Source organism: Macaca nemestrina, chromosome 6, assembly GCF_043159975.1.
Source record: "Macaca nemestrina isolate mMacNem1 chromosome 6, mMacNem.hap1, whole genome shotgun sequence".
In the NCBI taxonomy this organism is placed as follows: Eukaryota; Metazoa; Chordata; class Mammalia; order Primates; family Cercopithecidae; genus Macaca; species Macaca nemestrina.
The window spans coordinates 105,535,642-105,558,327 of record NC_092130.1 but is presented as its reverse complement, the minus strand read 5'-3'; the positions used below and the strand labels follow the sequence as shown (position 1 = coordinate 105,558,327).

Below are 22,686 nucleotides of genomic sequence, written 5' to 3'. Positions count from 1 at the left end.
AGTCAAAAAAAATATGTATTTTTGTAAAGCTTGCTTATATTTTTCTCAATCATAAAAATTCTCACAATTGCATTTGATGTCAAAATTTAAACAAATTACATGGACATATTCCATGATGGTTAAAAAAAGAAATTTAAACAAAATATAGAACTAGGTTTCTTTTTGTTTGTTTTTAAAATTTTTTCTTTTTGAGATAGAGTCTCGCTCTGCCGCCCAGGCTGGAGTGCAGTGGAGCGATCTCGGCTCACTGCAACCTCCATCTCCTGGGTTCAAGTGATTCTCCTGTCTCAGCCTCCCAAGTACCTGCGATTACAGGAGTGCACCACCATGCCCAGATAATTTTTGTATTTTCAGTAGAGACGGGGTTTCGTCCTGACCTTGTGATCCACCCGCCTTGGCCTCCCAAAGTGCTGGGATTACAGGCATGAGCCACTGTGCCCAGCTGTTTCCTGTTGTTTTTATTATTTAGAGATATAGTTGACATACTATAGAATTCATCATTTTAGAGAGTACAATTGAATGATAGATTGAATGGAAACCTTAGTATATTCACAAGGTTGTGCAACCATCACTGCTATCTAATTCCAGAACATTTAATCACCCACAAAAAAAACTCTGTCTCCTTTAGCAGTATGCTGCCATGCCCAGCTATTTTTTGGGAGAGAAGGGGTCTCCCCATGTTGTCCAGGCTGGTCTCAAACTCAGTTGCTTAAGTAGTCCTCCCACTTGAGCCGCTGTGCCCAGGACTGAGTTACTATAAGAGTTACTTCATATGATAGACAAATCATTCAAAATATAATGAGGTAAACTGCCAAAAGAAACCATTTTACCAGATTTGAAGGCACTTAATGTAAATACTGAATTTAATTTCATGTACTGGAATCAGTCTTTTTTCATATGTAATTTTCACACCAAAAATCTCTCTTCAGTGACTTTTGGACCTCTCTCATGATAAAGTAAATGATGCTGGGGCGGTGGGTCACACCTGTAATCCCAGCACTTTGGGAGTCCGAGGCAGGTGGATGACATGAGGTCAGGAGTCTGAGACCAGCCTAGCCAACATGGCAACACCGCATCTCTACTGAAGATACGAAAGTCAGCCAGGCATGGTGGTGCATGCCTGTAATCTTAGCTACTAAGGAGGCTGCAGCACAAAAATCACTTGAAACTGGGAGGTGGAGGTTGCAATGAGCTGAGATCATGCCACTGCACACCAGCCTGTGAGAAAGAGCAACACTCTTGCCTAAAAAAAAAAAAAAAAACAAAACAAAAACAGGGCCAAGTATGGTGGCTTATGCCTGTAATCCTAGCACTTCGGGAGGCTGAGTGGGAGAGAGAAGATCATTTGAGCCCAGGAGTTGGAGACCAGCCTGGGTAACATGGTGAGGCCCCATCTCTACAAAAATTAATTAGCTGGGTGTGGTGGTGTGGGCTTGTGGTACCAACTACTCAGGAGGCTGAGGCAGGAGGATTACTTGAGCCCAGGAGGTCAAAGGCTGCAGTGAGCCATGTTTTTGCCACCGTGCTCCAGCCTGGGCAACAGAGCAATACCCTGTTTGAAAAACCAAAAAAATGGTAGTACCTACATGTGAAGATTACATATAATAAAGATTGTAAAGCAGAGAGAAAAACTGCACAGTTCACCAAAAGGCAAATCCAAATGTCCACTAGAGATCTGAGAAAATGCCCAACCTCTAGAGCCAAGGAATTACAAATTGAAAACTAAGATAACATTTCCGGGCCTGGCATGGTAGCTCATATCAGTAATCCTAGCACTTTGGGAGGCTGAGGTGGGCGGATCACTTGAGGTCAGGAGTTGGAAACCATCCTGGCCAACATGGTGAAACCCCGTCTCTACTAAAAATACAAAAATTAGCTGAGCGTGGTTGCAGTGCCTATAATCCTAGCTACTTGGGAGACTGAGGCAGAAGAATTGCTTGAACCTGGGAAGCGGAGGTTGCAGTGAGCCGAGATCGTGCCAGTGCACTCCAGCCTGGGTGACAGGGCAAGGCTTCATCTCAAAAAAACAAAAAATTTCAGGAATATACCTGCCTTTAGTAAAAATAAAAAGAAATTGTGAACCAGGCATGGTGGCTCATGTCTGTAATCCTAGCACTTTGGGAGGCCAAGACAGGAGGATCTTTTGAGCCCAGGAGTACAAGAACAGCATGGGCAACATAGGGAGACCCTGTCTGAAAAAAATAAAAAATAAAAAAAATGTGAATAGTGTCACAATGAATAAAAAAGAAAAAAAAAATTTAAAAAGAAAACCCAGAAAAACTAACACACCATTTTCCACCCTGTTTGGCAAAACTATCAGGAATTAGTAACATTTGATGTTAGCAAAGTATGGGGAAATGAACTTTTATCCTCTTATTGAAAATATCTGTTTATAGTCTGGCATGATGACTCATGCCTGTAATCCCAGCAAATTGGGAGGCCAAGGTGGGAGGATTCCTTGAGGCCGGAAGTTTGAGACCAGCCTGAGTAATAAAGTAAGACCCCATGTCATTAAAAAAAAAAGAAGAAGAAGAAGAAAGAAAGACTGCCTGGCACAGTGGCTCATGCCTGTAATCCCAGCACTTTTGGAGGCTGAGGGGGGGTGGATCACTTGATGTCGGAAGTTCGAGACCAGCCTGGCCAACATGGTGAAACCCCACCCCATTTCTACTAAAAATACAAAAATTAGCTGGGCGTGATGGCGGGCGCCTGTAATCCCAGCTATTCAGGAGGTTGAGGCTGGAGAATCACTTGAACCCTGGAGGCAGAGGTTGCAGTGAGCAAAGATCACACCACTACACTACAGCTTGGATAACAGAATGAGACTCCATCTCAAAAACAACAACAACAAAACCCAAAACATCTGTTTAAAGTTTAAGACATGTATACCTGTGAAAGTTGATTACATATATTTGGTCATTCTTGAAATACTCAACTAAATCAGACTTGAAGGGCCAGGGGGAAAAAGCATTTGGGGTACACAGCATCTGCTTCAAGAATTAAATTTTCCACAAGTCCAACTGCTGAAACAGCCTTCTGTATCCCTAAGACCAGTTTTACCTAATAGCTGCTGAAATGAACTGCCATGACTCTAAGACTGGTTTTACCTACAGCATCACTCACCAATCAGAGCTTGCTAGCTCCCACAAGCTCTAGTGTGAATGAGCTTTCTTCCAAAAGAGTATGTAACACTGTTCTTTCTCATAAAACCCTGAACCTTCTCATTTTTTTTTTTTTTTTTTTTTTTGAGACGGAGTTCTGCTCTTGTTGCCCAGGCTGGAGAGCAATGGGGCGATCTCAGCTCACTGCAACCTTCACCTCCTGGGTTCAAGCGTTTCTCCTGTGTCAGCCTACTGAGTAGCTGGGATTACAGGCATGCGCCACCATTCCCAACTAATTTTGTATTTTTAGTAGAGACGGGGTTTCTCTATGTTGGTCAGGCTGGTCTCAAACTTCTGACCTCAGGTAATCCACCTGTCTCAGCCTCCCAAAGTTCTGAGATTACAGGCACGAGCTACAGCGCCCAGCCCCAACCTTCCCTTTATTCTCCTGATCATAACAATGATTAGCCTGGTCTGTGTGTATGCCCTGAATTGCAGCTCTTGCTTACCAAATTTTAGAGATTTGTCTCTATATGATATTTGGCTTTGACATAACTATTTCCTAGGAATTCTATCTTTAAAAATCCATTCTTATAGAAATGAAAGCACCAGTAAATGGGAATAAATATGATAATCTACATCACAGAATTGTTTGTAGTGGCAAAAGTTGCAAACATCCTAATTGTCTAGGAGTAAGGAAATGATTGAATAAATTACTGTACATCTATACTAAAGTTAAATCTGTAAGTACTGAAGTATAAGCATGGCTATTTTTTTTTCTTTTTGTGGAAACAGGGTTTCACTGTCACCCAGGCTGGAGTGCAGTGGCACCATCTTGCGTCACTGCAACCTCTGCCTCTGAGTTCAAGTGATCCTCGCACCTCAGCTCCCAAGTAGCTGGGACTATAGGCACGTGCCACCACACCTGGCTACTTTTTGTTTTTGGCTTGTTTCTTAATTGGTATGTTTATTTAAAATATAGACTAATGGGCCGGGCATGGTGGCTCACACCTGTAATCCCAGCACTTTGGGAGGCCAAGGCAGGCGGATCATGAGGTCAGGAGATTGAGACCATCCTCGCTAACACGGTGAAACCCCGTCTCTACTAAATATACAAAAAATTAGCCGGGCATGGTGGCAGGTGCCTGTAGTCCCAGCTACTCAGGAGGCTGAGGCAGGAGAATGGCGTGAACTCGGTTGGCGGAGCTTGCAGTGAGCCGAGACTGCCCCACTGCACTCCAGCCTGGGCGACAGAGCAAGACTCCATCTCAAAAAAAATAAATAAAAATAACAATAATAATAATAAAATAAAATGTAGACTAATGATCCTGTGCTTAAATGTCATTGTGGTTATGTGCTGATGTCCGTAAAACATAACTTATAAGGGACTCTTCACAAATACACTCCAGACAGAAGGGTAAACAGAAATGACTGACAAGACAGTGCCATTTCAGACATACTTCCTTTAATTATTAATACTTGCTAGAAAATGGAGTTTGACATTATCTACAATTATACCAATATTCACAGAGGCCAAGTGCCAGAGACATAACGGCACACCATGACCAGGAGACCTCGTTTCAGACTTCCCAAATATTTTTATGTTTTAGCTATTAAGATCAGTTACCAGAGCCAAACTTGTTCTTAACAAGCAGAATTTTTATGTCCATTCAAAGAGTCTCTTACACTTTTCTGGGCCTATTTACTTGCAGAGGGCAGTAGAAACTGTAACCAGGTTCTTCATATCATGCATTCACATGTGATGTCCAATCTTCATATGCTGTCCAATTTCTTTAATATAAATGGAGTGACTCGCAGCAGGGCCGCATAGATGAGAAAGTTCCGTATGGAGGCGATCATATCCTCGTGCATCTTCCGTTTCATCTCCTTGGGGTCCAGCTTCTGGGTAAGGCCCTCAATCTGGAAGATTGGGGCTCTGACCAGCCTTCAGCCACCTTGCTCTGCTCTCCCTAGCGGCCCCCTCACACCCGGAACTCGGCCTATCCCCTCCCTTCAGCTAATTTTTGTATTTTTAGTAGAAATGGGGCTTCACCATGTTGCCCAGGCTGGTCTTGAACTCCTGAGCACAAGGGATCTACCCACTTCATTCTTCTAAAGTGTTCAGATTACAGGCATGAGCCACCACACCTGGCCCAACATGGCTATTTTTTTTTAAAGTGCTAAATTATGGCCGGGGGCTGTGGCTCATGCCTGTAATCCCAGCACTTTGGGAGGCCAAGGCGGGTGAATCACGAGGTCAGGAGATGGAGACCAGCCTGGCCAACATGGTGAAACCCCGTCTCTACTAAAAATACAGGAAATTAGCTGGGCATGGTGGCAGGTGCCTGTAATCCCATCTACTTGGGAGGCTGAGGCTGGAGAATCACTTGAACCCAGAAGGCAGAGGTTGCAGTGAGCAGTGATCACACCACTGCTGCAGTCCAGCCTGGGTAACAGTGCGAGTCTCAAAAAAAAAAAAAAAAAAAAAATTACCTGGGTGTGGCGGTGCATGCCTGTAATCCCAGCTACTAGGGAGGCTGAGGCAGGAGAATCTCTTGAATCCAGAAGCAGATGTTGCAGGGAGCTGAGATCGCACCACTGCACTCTAGCCTGGTGACAGAGCGAGACTCTGTCTCAAAAAAAAAAAAAAAAAAAAAGTGCTAGGTTACATCTAAGTTTCCTATTTTTGTTTAAAAAAACTCCTTGTAGTGGGTTGAACGGTGGACCCCAAAATGATACATCTGTCCATCTGATATGCATGAATGTGACCTATTTGAGAAAATAGTTTTTGTAGATCAATTAAGGATTTCCAGATAAGATCATCCTAGGTTAGAATGGAACCTAAATCCAATAGCAAAAGTCCTCATAAAAAGAAGGGAAGAAGACAGAAAAGAAGACCACAAAGACAAAGGCAGAGATAGGAGTTATACTGCCATAAGCCAAGTAATACCTGGAGCCACCAGCAGCTGGAAGAGGAAAGCAAGGATCCTCCCTTGGAGCCTTCAGAGGAAGGTGTGGCCCAGCTGACACCTTGCTCTCAGATTTCTGGCCTCCAGAACTGTGAACAGAAATATTTCTGTTGTTTTAAGCCACTAAGTTTGTGGTAATTTGTTACAGCAGCTCTCAGAATCAAATACCTTCCCACATCCCTTATTCATGTGTGTGTGTGTGTACGCATGTTTGCATGAGCACTGAGAGAAGTATACCATTTTTAACATTGGTTAGTTCAGGGGAATGAGACTGGCTTATTGAAGGCTGAGAGAGTATACATGTGTGTATATAAATTGAGTGTATTTAAATTAAGTATACAGAAGTAAATTAAGACCACAGTGAGATATCACTACCTCCCACCAATATGGATAAAGGACTATAATACCTAATGCTGGTATGGAGCAATGGAACCTTCATTTATTGATGGTGGTAAAATGGTATGGTCATTAAAAACAAACTAAAACAAAAACAACAAAAATGCAATTGTTTAATGGTACCTACTAAAAAATGTGTGTATATGTGTGTATAGACACACACCCTATCACCCAGCAATTCCACTCCTAGCATATACTCAGTAGATAGCGTGTTTAAGACCACCATAAGATATATAAAAATGTAATGGTAGCATTATTCATAACAGCCCCAAAGTGGGAGCAATTCAAAGGTCCATGAAATGTAGAGTAACTAAATTATGGTATATTCATATAACAGGATGCTATACAGCAGTGAAAAAGGCTGAACTGCTGCGTAGCAGCAAAATAGAGGATTCTTGCAGACATAATGTTGAGCAAATGAAGCTAGGCTCACTACAGCACATACCGTGTGATCCCATTTATATAAAATTCAAAAACAGGCAAAACTATTTATGGTGATAATCAGTGAGGAGGCATTATCTAAGACGGTGCTGGAAATGTCCTTTATTGTGATCTGAACATAGTATTCATATACGAGTCATTGAAATATACATTTCAAATGCTGGCTGTTTATTATCATTTCACTGGGATAAATGCCCAAGGAGTGAGTTTTCAAAGAGCTGCTATTTAGAATTTATGGATATTTAGAACTTACTGTATTTTCCCAGATTTTCTATAATGAGCAAGCATTGTAGTTTGAGGGTTTGAAAGGTTTGTAGAGACAAAAATTGCATAAGCTGCATGATTATTTCTCACACTTCAGATACCACCTTCATGATTTGCCATATCACGTATTTTTAAAAATACATTTTTTTCTTTTTTTAGATGGAGTCTCGTTCTGTCACCCAGGCTGCAGTGCAGAGGTGTGATCTCAGCTCGCTGCAACCTCCTGAGTTCAAGTGATTCTCCTGCCTCAGCCTCCAGAGTAGCTGAGATTACAGGCACCCACCACAATGCCTGGCTAATTTTTATATTTAAAAATATAGCCAAGCATGGTGGCTCACGCCTGTAATCCCAGCACTTTGGGAGGCCAAGGCTGGCGGATCACCTGAGGTCAGGAGTTCAAGACCAGCCTGACCAACATGGCGAAACCCCGTCTCTACTTAAAACACAAAATTAGCTGGGCGTGGTGGCTCACGCCTGTAATCCCAGCACTTTGGGAGGCCAAGGTGGGGAGATCGCCTGAGGTCAGTTCAAGACCAGCCTGACCAATATGGTGAAATCTCATCTCTACTAAAAATACAAAAATTAGCTGGGCGTGGTGGTGTGCACCTGTAGTCCCAGCTACTCGGGAGGCTGAGGTAGGAGAATTGTTTGAATTTGGGAGGTGGTGGTTGCAGTGAGCCGAGATTGCGCCACTGCACTCCAGCCTGGGCAACAGAGCAACACTCCATCTCAAAAAAAAAAATATACATATATATATATATATAATATATATATATATATACAATTTAAAAAATTTAGTCTTAGCTTTCAATAAGAGGGATTAAAATCTATTATTTTAGTCTGCTTAGCATCCATTCTTCCTTCCTTTTGGCAAAGAATCCTAAATATTTTGGGGGGATGATATAGTTTGGCTGTGTCCCCACCCAAATCTTATCCTGAATTGTAGCTCCTATAATTCCCGTGTGTCATGGGAGGGAACTGGTGGGAGGTAATTATGGGGGTGGTTACCTCCATGCTGTTCTCGTGATAATGAGTGAGTTCTCAGGAGATCTGATGGTTTCATAAGGGGCTTTTCCCCTTTTGCTTTGCACTTCTCATTCCTGCCCTCTTGTGAAGAAGGATGCATTTGCTTCCCCTTCTGCCATGATTGTAAGCTTCCTGAGGTCTCCCCAGCCATAGACAATTGTGAGTCAATTAAACTTCTTTCCTTTATAAATTAGCCAGTCTCAAGTATGCCTTTATTATCAGCATGAGAATGGACTAATACAGGGGACCACCTATTCCTTACTAGACATAGTCTTGGTTTTACCATCAACTTGCCTTCCTCTTGCTGAGGGATGGGTACCTAACCCATGTAACTTCAGTTGGAGGCACTCCAAGTGACATAAAGGCTAAATATACTTGTCAGAATTTCAATCTGATATCAGCACTGGGAGGGGGCGGGGGGAAACACTTCATAACACCTACTCTTTTTTTTTTTTTTTTTTGAGATGGAGTCTCGCTGTGTTGCCCGGGCTGGAGTGCAGTGGCCAGATCTCAGCTCACTGCAAGCTCCGCCTCCTGGGTTTTTACGCCATTCTCCTGCCTCAGCCTCCCGAGTAGCTGGGACTACAGGCGCCCGCCACCTCGCCCAGCTAGTTTTTTTTGTATTTTTAGTAGAGACGGGGTTTCACCGTGTTAGCCAGGATGGTCTCGATCTCCTGACCTCGTGATCCGCCCATCTCGGCCTCCCAAAGTGCTGGGATTACAGGCTTGAGCCACCGCGCCCGGCCACACCTACTCTTAAGATACCTGAAACTGTTGCAATTCTTGATCTTTCCAAAGCCTTGAGTCCTCAACTTCTCCATGACTCTGGAGTCTCTCATTCTTTCAAATAAGGTTTTTAATCAGTAAGTTAATTAATCTGATCCTGTTGCTTGCAACCAAAAATTCCAATATATCATGAAATCAGGTTAGATGTGGTTACATTACTTCAAGTATATATTAACCCATTTCCCGTTTGCCCCAAGAATACTCTTGCCTCAAATCCTAATGTAACATCATATACATTTCTGTTATATTAGGATTAGAGACAAGTTCTGTTTAGAAATAACTCTTAGAATAGTTTATTTTCACATTGAAAATTAATTGGCATCAACCTCTAAGAGTGTGTTTATGTAAAATTAAATGAGCGCTGGCAGCGAGCTGTATTTTTTTTTTCTAAACAGGAAATGGGTTAAATACATAACTCGGTGTGAAATATCCATTCACAAGCTACCCTAACAGCCCCTTTGAGTGGTACAAGGCTACAGCCTTTGACCAAAAAAAAAAAAAAGTATTTGACAAAAACTTATGTGATACATGTTCATAAAAGGAAAGTATTCAATAGGATTGTGTCAATTATAGCCAGGCTGGTAGGTAAATTTCTTGTAAACACAAAGAGTCAGCCAGACCGCTTCAAGGAAATGGTCTGGCACTTATGTACCAGCAAGCAGTCATGTCCAACTGGTAAACTAGCACGAGTAGTATGTGGAATGGAATTTTTTTTTTGAGATAGAGTCTCACTCTGTTGCTCAGGCTGGAGTGCAGTAGCACAGTCTCAGCTCACTGCAACCTTCGCCTCCTGGGGTCAAGAAATTCGTTTGCCTGAGCCTCCCAAGTAGTTGGAATTACAGGCGCCCGCCACCATGCCCGGCTAATTTTTTGTATTTTTAGTAGAGACGGGGTTTCACCATGTTGGCTAGATTGGTCTCGAACTCCTGACCTCAGGTGATCTGCCCACCTCAGCCTCAGCCTCCCAAAGTCCTGGGATTACAGGCGTGAGACACCATTTTTTTCTGAGACGGAGTCTCGCTCTGTCGCCCAGGCTGGAGTGCAGTGGCCGGATCTCAGCTCACTGCAAACTCCGCCTCCCGGGTTTACGCCATTCTCCTGCCTCAGCCTCCCGAGTAGCTGGGACTACAGGCGCCTGCCACCTCACCTGGCTAGTTTTTTATATTTTTTTTAGTAGAGACGGGGTTTCACCGTGTTAGCCAGGATGGTCTCGATCTCCTGACCTCGTGATCCGCCCGTCTTGGCCTTCCAAAGTGCTGGGATTACAGGCTTGAGCCACCGCGCCCAGCCTTGTTTTTTTATTTTTTTCTTTGAGACGAAGTCTTGCTCTGTCACCTAGACTGGAATGCAGTGGTGTAATCTCGGCTCACTTAAATCTCCACCTCCTGGGTTCAAGAAATTCTCCTGCCTCAGCCTCCTCAGTAGCTGGGATTACAGGCGCACTCCACCATACCTGGCTAATTTTTGTATTTTTAGTGGAGACAGGTTTCACCATATTGGCCACGCTGGTCTTGAACTCCCGACCTCGTGACCCACCCGCCTTGGCCTCCCAAAGTGCTGGGATTACAGGTGCCTTTTAAAAATTAGTATTGAGACAAGGTGTCACTTTGTCACCCAGGCTGGAGTGCAGTGGCGTGATCTTGGCTCACTGCATCCTCAACTTTCCAGGCTCAAACCATCCTCCCACCTCAGTCTCCCAAGTAGCTGGGACTACAGGTGTGCACCACCACACCTGGCTAATTTTTGTGCTTTTTGTAGAGATGGGGTTTTGTCATGTTGCCCAGGCTGGTCTCAAACTCCTGGCCTTAAGCGATCCTCCCACCTCAGGCTCCCAAAGTGCTGAGATTACAAGTGTGAGCTACTGCACCTGGCTGTGTATTTCTACAAAAGTTATGTTATAATCAAATTTGAATATCTCAACTTTTCAAAGCAAATGATCCAATAGCAGGCTATTTACAAACTTTTAATGTGCATTAGATAGTTACTGCTATGTAAAAGATTTAAGAAGTGAAGGTGTGGGACCTGGCGCGGTAGCTCACGCCTGTAATCCCAGCACCTTGGGAGGCTGAGGAGATAAAGGAGATCAAGACCATCCTGGCTAACACAGTGAAACCCCATTCTCTACTAAAAATAAAAAAAATAAAAATAAAAAAAGTTAGTTGGGCGTAGTACTGGGCACCTGTAGTCCTAGCTACTTGGGAGGCAGAGCTGGCAGTGAGCCAAGATGGCACCACTGCACTCCAGCCTGGGCAATGAATCGAGACTCTGCCTAAAAACAAAAACAAAAACAAAAACAAAAACAAAAGTGAAGTTGTGAAAAAAAAAAAAAAAAAAAAACCTGTAGTAAGTTTCATATCTTTCAGGAATTTATAGGGAAGTAGATTTGAGGATACACCTTGTCATTCTCCTTTTCTCAGTGACAGTTTTATGACTTGGCCATCTCTAAAGATAATATATTACAATATGTAATTGTTACACAGCAAATACATTAGCTGATCAAGTTGTAGGAGGCAATATAATAAATGTTCTTACTCAGCTCTGGTCTAAGAGATAACTATGAAAATTTCATAAAAGTAACAGACCAAGTATTTTTAAGTTGAGAGAGAGAGAGAGAGAGAGAGAGAGAGAGAGAGAGAGAGAGAGAGTGTGTGTGTGTGTGTGTGTGTGTGTGTGTGTGTGTATGTTTTGAGACAGGGTCCCACTCTATCGCCCAGGGTGGAAGGCAGTGATGAAATCTCGGCTCACTGCAGCCTTGACCTTCTGGGTTCAGGTGATCCTCCCACTTTAGCCTTCCAAGTAGCTGGGACTACAGGCATGTAGTCCACCACACCCAGCTAACTTTTTTTTTTTTTTGGTAGAGATGGCGTTTTGCTGTGTTGCGCAGGCTGGTCTCAACCTCCTGAGCTCAACTGATCCACCTGCTTTGGCCTCCCAAAGTGCTGGGATTACAGGCGTGAGCTACTGTGCCCAGCCTATATAAAATTTTTTAAAGTTTTTGGAAAATATCAGAAATCAATGTTCCCTTTTAGCCCTATTTTCAAAAACAGGCTGGAGTTTGATAAATGGAACACAATTTCTTACACATGCTACTAACAGAAGAGGCATTCAAAAATAAATGACTGATGGCTGGGTGGGTGGATGACTTGAAATCAGGAGTTCGAGACCAGCCTGGCCAAGATGGTAAAACCCCATCTCTACTAAAACTACAAAAAATTAGCCAGGCATGGAAATGGAGGTTGCAGTGAGCGGAGATCGCACCATTGCACTCCAGCCTGGATGGCAAAGCGAGACTCTGTCTCAAAAAAAAGGAACTGATAAAATGGACCACAGTGTATCTTGGGCAGTAATGGCCGCTACTTCTCATTTTCAGCAGGACTTACTGAAAATTGCTAATGATAATGCACTACCTCCTCTTGAGAATGATGCAAAATATAATTTTTGATGTTTAAAGGGGAGGTTCCATGGAGTTTGGTATTTTCCAAATTACATTCTAAAGTTGGTACTATCTCACCTAATAATTTTATCTTTCTTTAGCAACAAGCCCTAAGAATATCCAAACTAAATAAAGTCATTACATGAATTTACTTTTTAAAATTATTCTCCTAAGGCCAGGCACAGTGGCTCACGCCTATAATCCAGCACTTTGGGAGGCCAAGGCGGGTGGATCACCTGAGGTCATAAGTTTGAGACCAGTCTGACCAATATGGAGAAACCCTGTCTCTACTAAAAACACAAAATTAGTTGGGTGTGGTAGCTCATGCCTGTAATCCTAGCTACTTGGGAGGCTGAGGTGGGAGAACCCAGGAGGCAGAGGTTGTGATGAGCCAAGATCACACCAACGCACTCCAGTCTGGACAACAAGAGGGAAACTCTGTCTCAAAAATTATAATAATAGTAATAATAATAATAATAATTACTCTCCAGGGCTGGGCATGGTGGCTCATGTCTGTAATCCCAGCACTTTGGGAGGCCGAAGCAGGCAGATCATTCGAGGTCAGGAGTTTGAGACCAGCTTGGCTGACATGGTGAAACCCTGTCTCTACTAAAAATACAAAAAAACTAGCCAGGTGTGGTCGTGCACGCCTGTAATCCCAGCTACTTGGGAGGCTGAGACAGGGAATTGCTTGAACCCAGGAGGCATAGGTTGCAGTGAGTCAAGATTGTGCCACTGTACTCCAGCCTCGGCAACAGAGCAAGACACAGTCTCAAAAAAAAAAAAAAAAAAGAAAAGAAAACTTATGGCTTATTACTCTGTGTAGAAATAAATTCTGGAGACAGAATTACAGAAATCAGGCCCACAAATTAAGCTACTGTAATCTTTTTGCCTTTGTGACTACCATCATAGAATATTCTGAAGACTAAAGTTAACCAAAGATCCAGAACAATGTTTTAATTTAATGAAAAATTTAGGCTAATATGAAGATAAAAACTCAGGCTAAAAAACTTCAGCTGGGTGGAATGGCTCATGCCTGTAATCCCAGCTCTATGGGAGGCCAAGAAGGGGGTGGATCACCTGAGGTTAGTAATTTGAGACCAGCCTGGCCAACATGGTGAAAACCCATCTCTTCTAAAAATACAAAAATTAGCTGGGTCTGGTAGCGTACACCTGCAGTCCCAGCTCCTCAGGAGGCTGAGGCAGCAGAATCAGTTGAATCCAGGTGGCGGAGGTTGCAGTGAACCAAGATGGCACCACTGCGTTCTAGCCTGGGCAACAGAGCAAGACTGTCTCAAAACAACAAAAACAAAAACAAAAAACCAAAAAACTTCCTGGTTGTCTAATTCAATATTAGACACAAAAAATTATAGCCTATAACCTATGGGTGCTACCACTGGTAAGAGACATATCACACGATATTATTATGTTAGGCTAACTCTTCAGGATCTGTCCATTCAGAGAGTGGTTGACGTATTGGACGATCAGAAAAATGTGTTAAACTGCATTATGTGAAAAATCAAGTATTTGTAGAATACTTACTTTAAAGTTATTCTATTTACTATTACAACGGCATTTTTATTCTCTTTGACATAGTTTTGCGTTTACTTCAGAATGCAGCAAGGTCTCAAACCTTAATTTCCCTAGGTTACATATTTCCAAATTTATAACTACCATCAAGACTCAAGTTTTAGAAGGGGCTGAGAACAGAAAATATGGTACTCCATTCCAAAAAATATTGAAGTTATAAGTAGAACTGAGACCTCAGTTTACATCCACTTAGTTTCTATTCCAGTGGTTTGTAGTATCTGTTGTAAATTCTTCAAGCAAGCTTTGTAAGTTGGTTTTTTTTTTTTTTTTTTTTGAGGCAGAGTCTCGCTTTGTTGTCCAGGCTGGAGTGCAGTGGCACAGTATCTGCTCACTGCAACCTCTACCTTGGGCTCAAGCGATTTTCCTACCTCAGCCTCCCGAGTAGCTGGGATTACAGGCATGTGCCGCCAACACCTGGCTAATTTTTTTTCTGTATTTTTAGTAGAGACAGGGTTTCATCATGTTGGTCAGGCTGGTCTCAAACTCCTGACCTCAAGTGATCCGCCCACTTTGGCCTCCCAAAGTGCTGGGATTATGGGCATGAGCCACTGCACCTGGTCCTGGAAGTTGATTTCAAAGCAAAATTATACAAATGGATCTTAACTTCTATTATATATTTAAGTTTACTTCAAAGATCTACTTTATCCTTATCCTTAGAAACTGTGAGGAAAAAAACTACGTTAACAAAGCTGATGACAAAGATTTTTTTATTACATAAGAGATCCTATTATCTGATCATATTACCTGATAAATTATATATGAATGTTCAATAATAAAAATAATATTCACCAATACGTCACATGCATGGTTAGTGTTTTATTCTTTGAAGACTGCTTCTAAAACATCGCACTAAGTCAAGCTGAAATGGCAAAGTTTAAAATAGTTTTTAAAGGATAAGTTATAACATATGTAATGACTGTCCACTCTACAAAATCTTGATCTTAGAGCTTATGATACACCCAGTTGGCAGTAGCACCCAGGTTTTCCAAATAGCCAGTCATCACTTTTCTCTTGTCTGCATAGACTTCTTCTCATTAGCTGCCTTCTGCTTTTGTTGCATGATCTCAGAGTCCCTACAATGAGGGAAAAGTCTATAAGTTGTTACAGAAAAACCAATTTTATATTCTCACTTGTTTTCTACACATAACCCATTCAGTGTATTAGAAGACAATTGAAAAGATGATGTAAACATTCTTGTCTTTCCATTTTCATGGCTGGAGACAAAATGGAAAGACAAAGACTGGAAAGACTTTGAAGTCAGATCTTACTCTGAATACCATCTCTGTTATAATGACCTTGGGCAAATAACCTCAAAGCCCTTACAAAATCCGAGCAATATGTATCAAGGTTGTCACAAGGAATCACTAAAAGTGTCTGACATTAGGCAGCTACATGTAGAAATAATAGCTATTACTCCTGGTTGTTAACTAGTTAATTCATTCTAATTTTTTTTCTTGAAAGAAGAGGCATTTATGAACTCTCCTAGATATCCTAACTGGTATCTATGACTAGAACATAGATATTATGAAGGATTTCAGTTTCTCAGAAGCAAAAAAGCCCAAAAGCTAGTCACTGAAACTGGATTATACTAAAGAAAAGCTGGATGTTCAGGGTACTTTTTTTGTTTGTTTTTTTTTTGAGACGGAGTCTCGTTCTGTTGCCCAGGCTGGAGTACAGTGGCATGATCTCAGCTCACTGCAACCTCCGCTTCCCAGGTTCATGCAATTCTTCTGCCTCAGCCTACTGAGTAGCTGGGACTACAGGCCCACGCCACCACACCTGACTAATTTTTGTATTTTAAGTAGAGACGGGGTTTCACCATATTGGCCGGGCTGGTCTCAAACTCCTGACCTCGTGATCCGCCTGCCTCGGCCTCCCAAAGTGCTAGGATTACAGGCGTGAGCCACTGCGCCCGGCCCTTAACCCTTTTCATCTCTGGTCAAACTGACACATGCCATATAAACTGTGAACTATGACCAGACTACTTGGGTTAGGTGATTCATAAGTCCATGGACCCATATTTTAAAAATAGACTAAACGGCCATGTATTCAACATCTACTGTGTGTCAAGCACTCTACCAGCTCTGGTTAAAGTCCCACAACTCTGACTTATTAACCTCATATTTCAAATTTTTTTATTTTTTTATTTATTTTTTTGAGACAGAGTCTTGCTCTGTTGCCCAGGCTGGAGTGCAGTGGCACAATCTTTGCTCACTGCAACCTCCACCTCCCTGGTTCAAGTGATTCTCCTGTTTCAGCCTCCCAGTAGCTGGGATCACAGGCATGTGCCACCACGTCCAGCTAATTTTTGTATTTTTAGTAGAGAGGGTTTCACCATGTTGGCCAGGCTTGTCTCGAACTCCTGGCCTCAAGTTGATCCGTTCACCTTGGCCTCCCAAAGTGATGGAATTACAAGCGTGAGCCGCTGAGCCTGGCCTGTTTTAACTTTTTGAGGAACTGCTAAACTGACTTCTACAGCCATGACAGTAAGACATTTCTGTAAAGCCAATAGCAAAAACAAAGGAATAGAAGAAAGGCAAAATAGGCCCGTGGCTCCCGTCTGTAATCCCAGCACTTTGGGAGGCTGAGGCAGGTGGATCACATGAGGTCAGGAGTTTGAAACCAGCCTGACCAACATGGAGAAACCCCATCTTTACTAAAAATACAAAATTAGCCGGGCATCGTGGTGCATACCTGTAATCCCAGCTACTTGGGAAGATGAGGCAGCAGAATCACTTGCACCCAAGAGGTGGAGGTTGCGGTGAGCCGAGATTGCGCCACTGTACTCCGCCTGGGTAACAAGAGCGAAACTCAGTCTCAAAAAAAATAAATAAATAAAAATAAAGAAGAAAGGCAAAATAACACAGCTACAGGCTGTTCTGCCTATGAAGTAGCCAATCTTGATTTCCTTACTTTCCTAACAAACTTGCTTTCACTAAAAAAAAAAAAAACACAGCTATAAAGAAATGAAGTACAGTGGAAAAACAACCATGACGGTTGCTTCCCTATTTGAAACCAAGCTCTGCTGTGCTTACTATATGACCTTAGTAATGTTACTGAAGTTTAGAGCCTCAGTTTCCTATTCTACACATTAGTGTTAATACCATTTTTCAGGGTTATGATGAATAAAGAATAACACATATAGAACATCTAGTACAGAACTTAATAAGGAGTGCATATTTGGTAAACAATGACAATTTCTTTTTCTTTCTTTTTTTTGAGATGAAGTCTCGCTCTCGTCCCCCAGGCTGGAGTGCAATGGCACGATCTCCGCTCACTGCAACCTCCCCCTCCCAGGTTCAAGTGATTCTCTTGCCTCAGCCTCCTGACTAGCTGGGATTACAGGCGCCTGTCACCATGCCCAGTTAATTTTTGTATTTTTAGTAGAGACGGGGTTTCACCATGTTGGCCAGGCTGGTCTCAAACTCCTGACATCAGGTGATCCACCCACCTCGGCCTCCTGAAGTGTTTGGATTATAGGCGTGAGCCACCGTGCCCGGCCAACAATGACAATTTCTGAACCAAGCTAGACTAGGTTCTCCAATAAAAATACTACTGCAGGGTCACTGATTTATACCATGTTCATTTTTACTCTAAAGTGAGTAAACAGAAATTGAAGGCAAAGCTTATCACTTTAATAATAAATGTTAGGGCCGGGCATGGTGGCTCACGCCTGTAATTCCAGCACTTTGGGGGACTGAGGTGCGCAAATCACTTGACCCCAGAAGTTCAAGACCTGCCTGGACAACATGATGAAACCCCATTTCTACCCAAAATACAAAAACTATCTGGGATTGGTGGTGTGCCCTTGTAGTCCCAGCTACTCAGAAGGCTGAGGTGGGAGGGTCACTTGAGCCTGGGAGGTAGAGCTTGCAGAGAGGCGAGACTGTGGCACTGCACTCCAGTCTGGGTTACAGAGTAAGACTCCATCTCCAAAAAAAAAAAAAAAAAAAAAAAGTGTCAGGACCTTTGCCTTAAATTAAGGTCTTTAATCTCATTAATCAATGATTCTTACTAGTGGCTGCACATCAGAATCACCTGGGAGCTGTTTTAAGTTCAGTTTAAGGTATAACTGGGTGGGGTGGGAGGCTGGGGGAGGGAGAGCATCAGGAGAAATAACTAATGTAAATGACGAGTTGATGCATGCAGCAAACCAACATGGCACATGTATACCTACGTAACAAACCTGCACGTTGTGCACATGTACCCTAGAACTTAAAGTATAATAAATAAAAAATAAATAAAAAAATAAAGGTATAACTGGGCCATCGCGGGGCTCACGCCTGTAATCCCAGCACTTTGGGAGGCTGAGGTGGGTGGATCACTTGAGGTCAGTAGCTTGAGACCAGCCTGGCCAACATGTAAAACCCTGTCTCTACTAAAAATACAAAAATTAGCCGGGTGTGGTGGTGGGCACCTGCAATTCCAGCTACTTGGATTGCTGATGCAGGAGAATCACTTAAGTCCTGGAGGCAGAGGTTGCAGTGAGCCGAGATCACACCACTGCACTCCAGCCCAGGCAACAGAATAAGACTGTGTCTTCAAAAAAGAAAAAAAAAAAAGGGTTTAACCTAAGTACAATAAAATTTACCTAGGGTGCTTTTTAATGCTCGACCTCAGACCAATTAAATCAGAACTGGATGAAAGATAAATGTTTGAGCATAGAGATATCCCAATTACCCCGATTTGATCATTACACATACAGGTTTTGTTTGTTTGTTTGTTTTTGTTTGTTTGTTTGTTTTTGAGACGGAGTCTCGCTCTGCCGCCCAGGCTGGAGTGCAGTGGCCGGATCTCAGCTCACTGCAAGCTCCGCCTCCCGGGTTCACGCCATTCTCCTGCCTCAGCCTCTCGAGTAGCTGGGACTACAGGCGCCCGCCATCGCGCCCGGCTAGTTTTTTGTATTTTTTAGTAGAGACGGGGTTTCACCGTGTTAGCCAGGATGGTCTCGATCTCCTGACCTCGTGATCCGCCCGTCTCGGCCTCCCAAAGTGCTGGGATTACAGGCTTGAGCCACCGCGCCCGGCCTTGTTTTTGTTTTTTGAGATGGAATTTCGCTCTTGTTGCCCAGGCTGGAGTGGAATGGTAAGATCTCAGTTCACCGCAACCTCCACGTCCCAGGTTCAAGTGATTCTCCTGTGTCAGCCTCCCAAGTAGCTGGCAGTACAGGTATTCACTGCCACACCCGGCTAATTTTATAATTTTAGTAGACACTAGGTTTCTCCATGTTGGTCAGGCTAGTCTTGAGCTCCCGACCTCAGGTAATCTGCCCACTTCAGCCTCCCAAAGTGCTGGGATAACAGGCATGAGCCACCACACCCAGCTGGTTTCCTTTTGTTCTTGCTGTTTTTTTTTGAGACAGGGTCTCACTCTGTCACCCAGGCTGGAATGCAGTGGCAGGATCTCGGCTCTCTGCAACCTCCGCCTCCCAGGTTCAAGTGATTCTCCTGCCTTAGCCTCCCAAGTGGCTGGGACTACCCAGCCCACATACAGGTATTAAAATATCACATGTACCCCCAAAATATGTACAACTATCGTAATTCAATTTTTTAAAAAACAAAAAATCAGAACTGAGCATAAGGCGAGGCTTGAGTAGCTGTCAAGGTTTCCCAGGTGATTCTAATGTGCAGCCAGGATTGAGAACGCCAAACAAGCCACACTGAAGCACGTGCAGTCACTTATTCACTTAACCTCCAAGTTCCATATGGACAACATGATTTGAGAATAAAATTAAGCTTTGATTAGTTCTTTCAGAAACATGAATGTACTTTTTTTACTTAAGCTGCAGTCTAAAGTATTTCTGTAGCAGTTTTACATTGGCACATATAGTCATATATTAAGGCTATGTACATGAATTCTCTCCAATGCAATGGATCTTCAGAAATCAGCATAGCTAGCTATTATACATATACTTTTTTTGCATCTTCTTCAGAACTATTATCATTATATCAACAATTGAGTCACTTGTCATCCAGAGTAGTTTGGGTACGCTGTCTGCTTTGAAAATGTTGTAACTCTAGCACCTCACAGTGTTTTGCATATGGAAGATGTTATTTTGCTGAATAAAGCTTTTTTTTTTTTTTTTTGAGACGGAGTTTCCTGCTTAGTACCCAGGCTGGAGTGCAATGGCGCGATCTTCACTCACTGCAACCTCCCCCTCCTCGGTTCAAACGATTCTCCTGCCTCAGCCTCCCAAGTAGCTGGGATTACAGGCATGCACCACTACACCCAGCTAATTTTGTATTTTTATGAGAGATAGGGTTTCACTGTGTTGGTCAGGCTGGTCTCAAACTCCTGATCTCAGGTGATTCACCCACCTTGGCCTCCCAAAGTGTTGAGATTATGGGCTTAAGCCACTGCACCCAGCCTATAAAGTTCTTATGGTTGTAGAGGAGCTGCATAAGTCTCTGCGAAACAAATAGCCTCAGAGCTTTACGTGCTTTATCTATGGGTTGGGATGGCTTCCCCACGTGGTTTTAGTCTGCCTGGCACAAATCATTAGGCCCTGTTCTACCGAGGGCTTAACAAAATGCTTTTCGTTCCCCAAAAATGAGGCCTTTTTTTTTTTTTCAGACATGGTCTAACTGCCACCGAGGCTGGAGTGCAGTGGTGCAATCGCAGCTTACTGCAGCCTTAACCTCCTGGGCTCAGGCGATTCTCCCGCCTCAGCCTCTGGAGTAGTCAAGACCACAACCATGTGCCACCATGCCTGGCCAATTAAAAAAAATATATATTTTCTAGATACAGGGGCTGGTTATGTTGTCCAAGTTGGTCTCAAACTCTTGGCTTCAGGCAGTCCTCCCAAACTGCTGGGATTACAGGCATGATAAAACACACCCAGCCCCAAATGTGGCTTCAATCACAACGTCAGCGACTTTAGAATTAAGTTAGTACCACTTACCTCTGCTTTCTCTGAGAGGCAGTCAGGCTATCCTCTTTTCTCTTACCCTTGCTAATTTCCTGGGTTTTCTTCATGTTTTTCTGGCGGGCAAGTTCTCGTTGATTTCCACCTACAAAGTCAAACAGTCATGCTCTTTTCCCATCTCCAAAATTATTAATAATTCCAATGAATAGGTCTTGTTTAAATGCATCTTTAGTTTGTGTTTTAATAGATAAACCAGCAGAGTAACAGACTGATGGTGTTCCCAGATCTGACAAAAAGGAAGTGGCTTAAAGGCAAACACTTAAAGACTTAAGAGTATTATCATCCCAATCAAGGTGGTCACTAGCTATAAATACCAGATATTTTAAAACAGATACTTGAATCTTGGGCCAGTATCCCAAAATAAATTCTGGCTTTTGAGGGGAGTGGGTGGAAGGAGAAAACTAGACACAGAGATCACAAGTTCAGCCCATCACTTGAGAGTTATCCTTATCCCCATGTAGAGGCGGAGAGGGATGGATGGGGACTGAACAGATTGAAGGTAACTGCGAAAGGCAATGTGGGCCCTTTACGTCCTTATTCTAGCCACAACCCTGCAAGGTAGGCTTCATTGTTCTCATTTTGCAGAACAGACTGACCTAATACCTAGGACTAGTAGAAACGAGCATCAGATTTAGGACCGGCTCTAAAGCCTCCTGTTTTTTCGACTATTAGCTGCGAGCGCCAAACAAAAGAACCAGGGAGGCGACTCACTGGAGTTCCCGGTCCTCATTAGGCCTTAAGACTTGAGGTATCAGCTATAAACCTCCTCCAAACAAGGACCCTCCCCGGGCGGCCGTGTCCACATCTCCGGGGTGTGTTCTTTACCGCACAAACTCGCACCTAAGAGACAGGCACCCGTCCGGCCTCAGAAGCCGGACCAGAACTACCCGCGAGCTCTTTCTCTGCAGACTGAAGCTGGGATTCCCGCCCTGCGGGACCCAAAGGGATTCTTCAGCCAGACCCCGCCTCCCCCGCCCGCCGCGCCTCAGCGCTGGGCTCCCACGCCGGACGCTTCCCGCAGCTTCCCACCCCAGTCTGCACACTCACGGGCCATGCCGACCACCGAGGGAGCCTGGAAGAGAGCAATTGGGAAAAGCAACGGCTCCCTGGCACTCTGGGCTACTGTCACCACTGTTGACCAGGAAGGCTGAGCCCGCGTGGGCCCTCCGCCCGGCTGCGCCTCCGCTCTGCTCAGCCAGCGGCCCAGCCCACTGGAGGCCAGACAACAGCCGGCGGCATGGCCGGCGCGTCACTGCGCGTGCGCGGCCCGGGCAGGGCCGGAGCTCCGAAGCTCGTGGAGACTTGGCAGCGCCGGGAGCCCTGCTGCAACAAATGCCTGGGAGATCCCAGAGAGAGCCCAGAAAGCGGGTTCTGTTCTGACTGAGGCATAGGCGTGTGTGGATTTTCCCTACTGTGCACCAGACACAGGGGCGGGGCTCCACCAGCTCCCCACCTTTTTTTTTTTTTAATAGGAAATGACAATAAACTCTACAATATATTACTTTTTGGCAAAGAACATTAGCTTTCATTCATCCCCTTGCGGAGGCGGAGAGTGGTGGATGGGAACTGAACAGATTGAGGGTAACTCTGCAAAAGGCACTGCTTATCCTTTACATATTTTCCTTCCTCATTCTAAACGCAACCCTGCAAGGTAGGCTTCATTGTTTTCATTTTGCAGAAGAGACAGACTTAACCGAGTAGGAATTGTTATGAGAATAAAATTTAAGACGGACTCTAAAGCCTATTTATTTTCCA

General features: G+C 43.6%; 2 protein-coding genes across 3 annotated transcripts; both read right to left on the bottom strand.

The window, feature by feature from the left end:
• Positions 1–4,532: 4,532 nt before the first annotated feature.
• Positions 4,533–5,209, bottom strand: LOC139363959 (mitochondrial import receptor subunit TOM5 homolog). The gene is made up of 2 exons (XM_071099205.1): positions 5,205–5,209; positions 4,533–5,037 (listed from the first exon to the last, which is right to left on the bottom strand). The coding sequence occupies exons 1-2, from the start codon at positions 5,207–5,209 to the stop codon at positions 4,875–4,877; spliced, it is 168 nt and encodes a 55-aa protein (XP_070955306.1). The 3' UTR covers positions 4,533–4,874.
• Positions 5,210–5,743: 534 nt separating this feature from the next.
• On the bottom strand, positions 5,744–22,362 carry LOC105475184 (small EDRK-rich factor 1). 2 transcript variants are annotated; one of them, XM_011730224.3, is made up of 3 exons: positions 21,979–22,362; positions 20,908–21,016; positions 5,744–6,159 (listed from the first exon to the last, which is right to left on the bottom strand). In XM_011730224.3, exons 1-3 carry the CDS (start codon positions 21,983–21,985, stop codon positions 5,943–5,945), a joined length of 333 nt encoding a protein of 110 aa, XP_011728526.1. In that variant the 5' UTR covers positions 21,986–22,362; the 3' UTR covers positions 5,744–5,942. The 2 variants fall into 2 exon arrangements, with proteins under 2 accessions (XP_011728526.1, XP_011728528.1); XM_011730226.2 differs by lacking the exon at positions 5,744–6,159 and adding an exon at positions 14,803–15,079 and having other exon boundaries at positions 21,979–22,186.
• Positions 22,363–22,686: the final 324 nt, after the last annotated feature.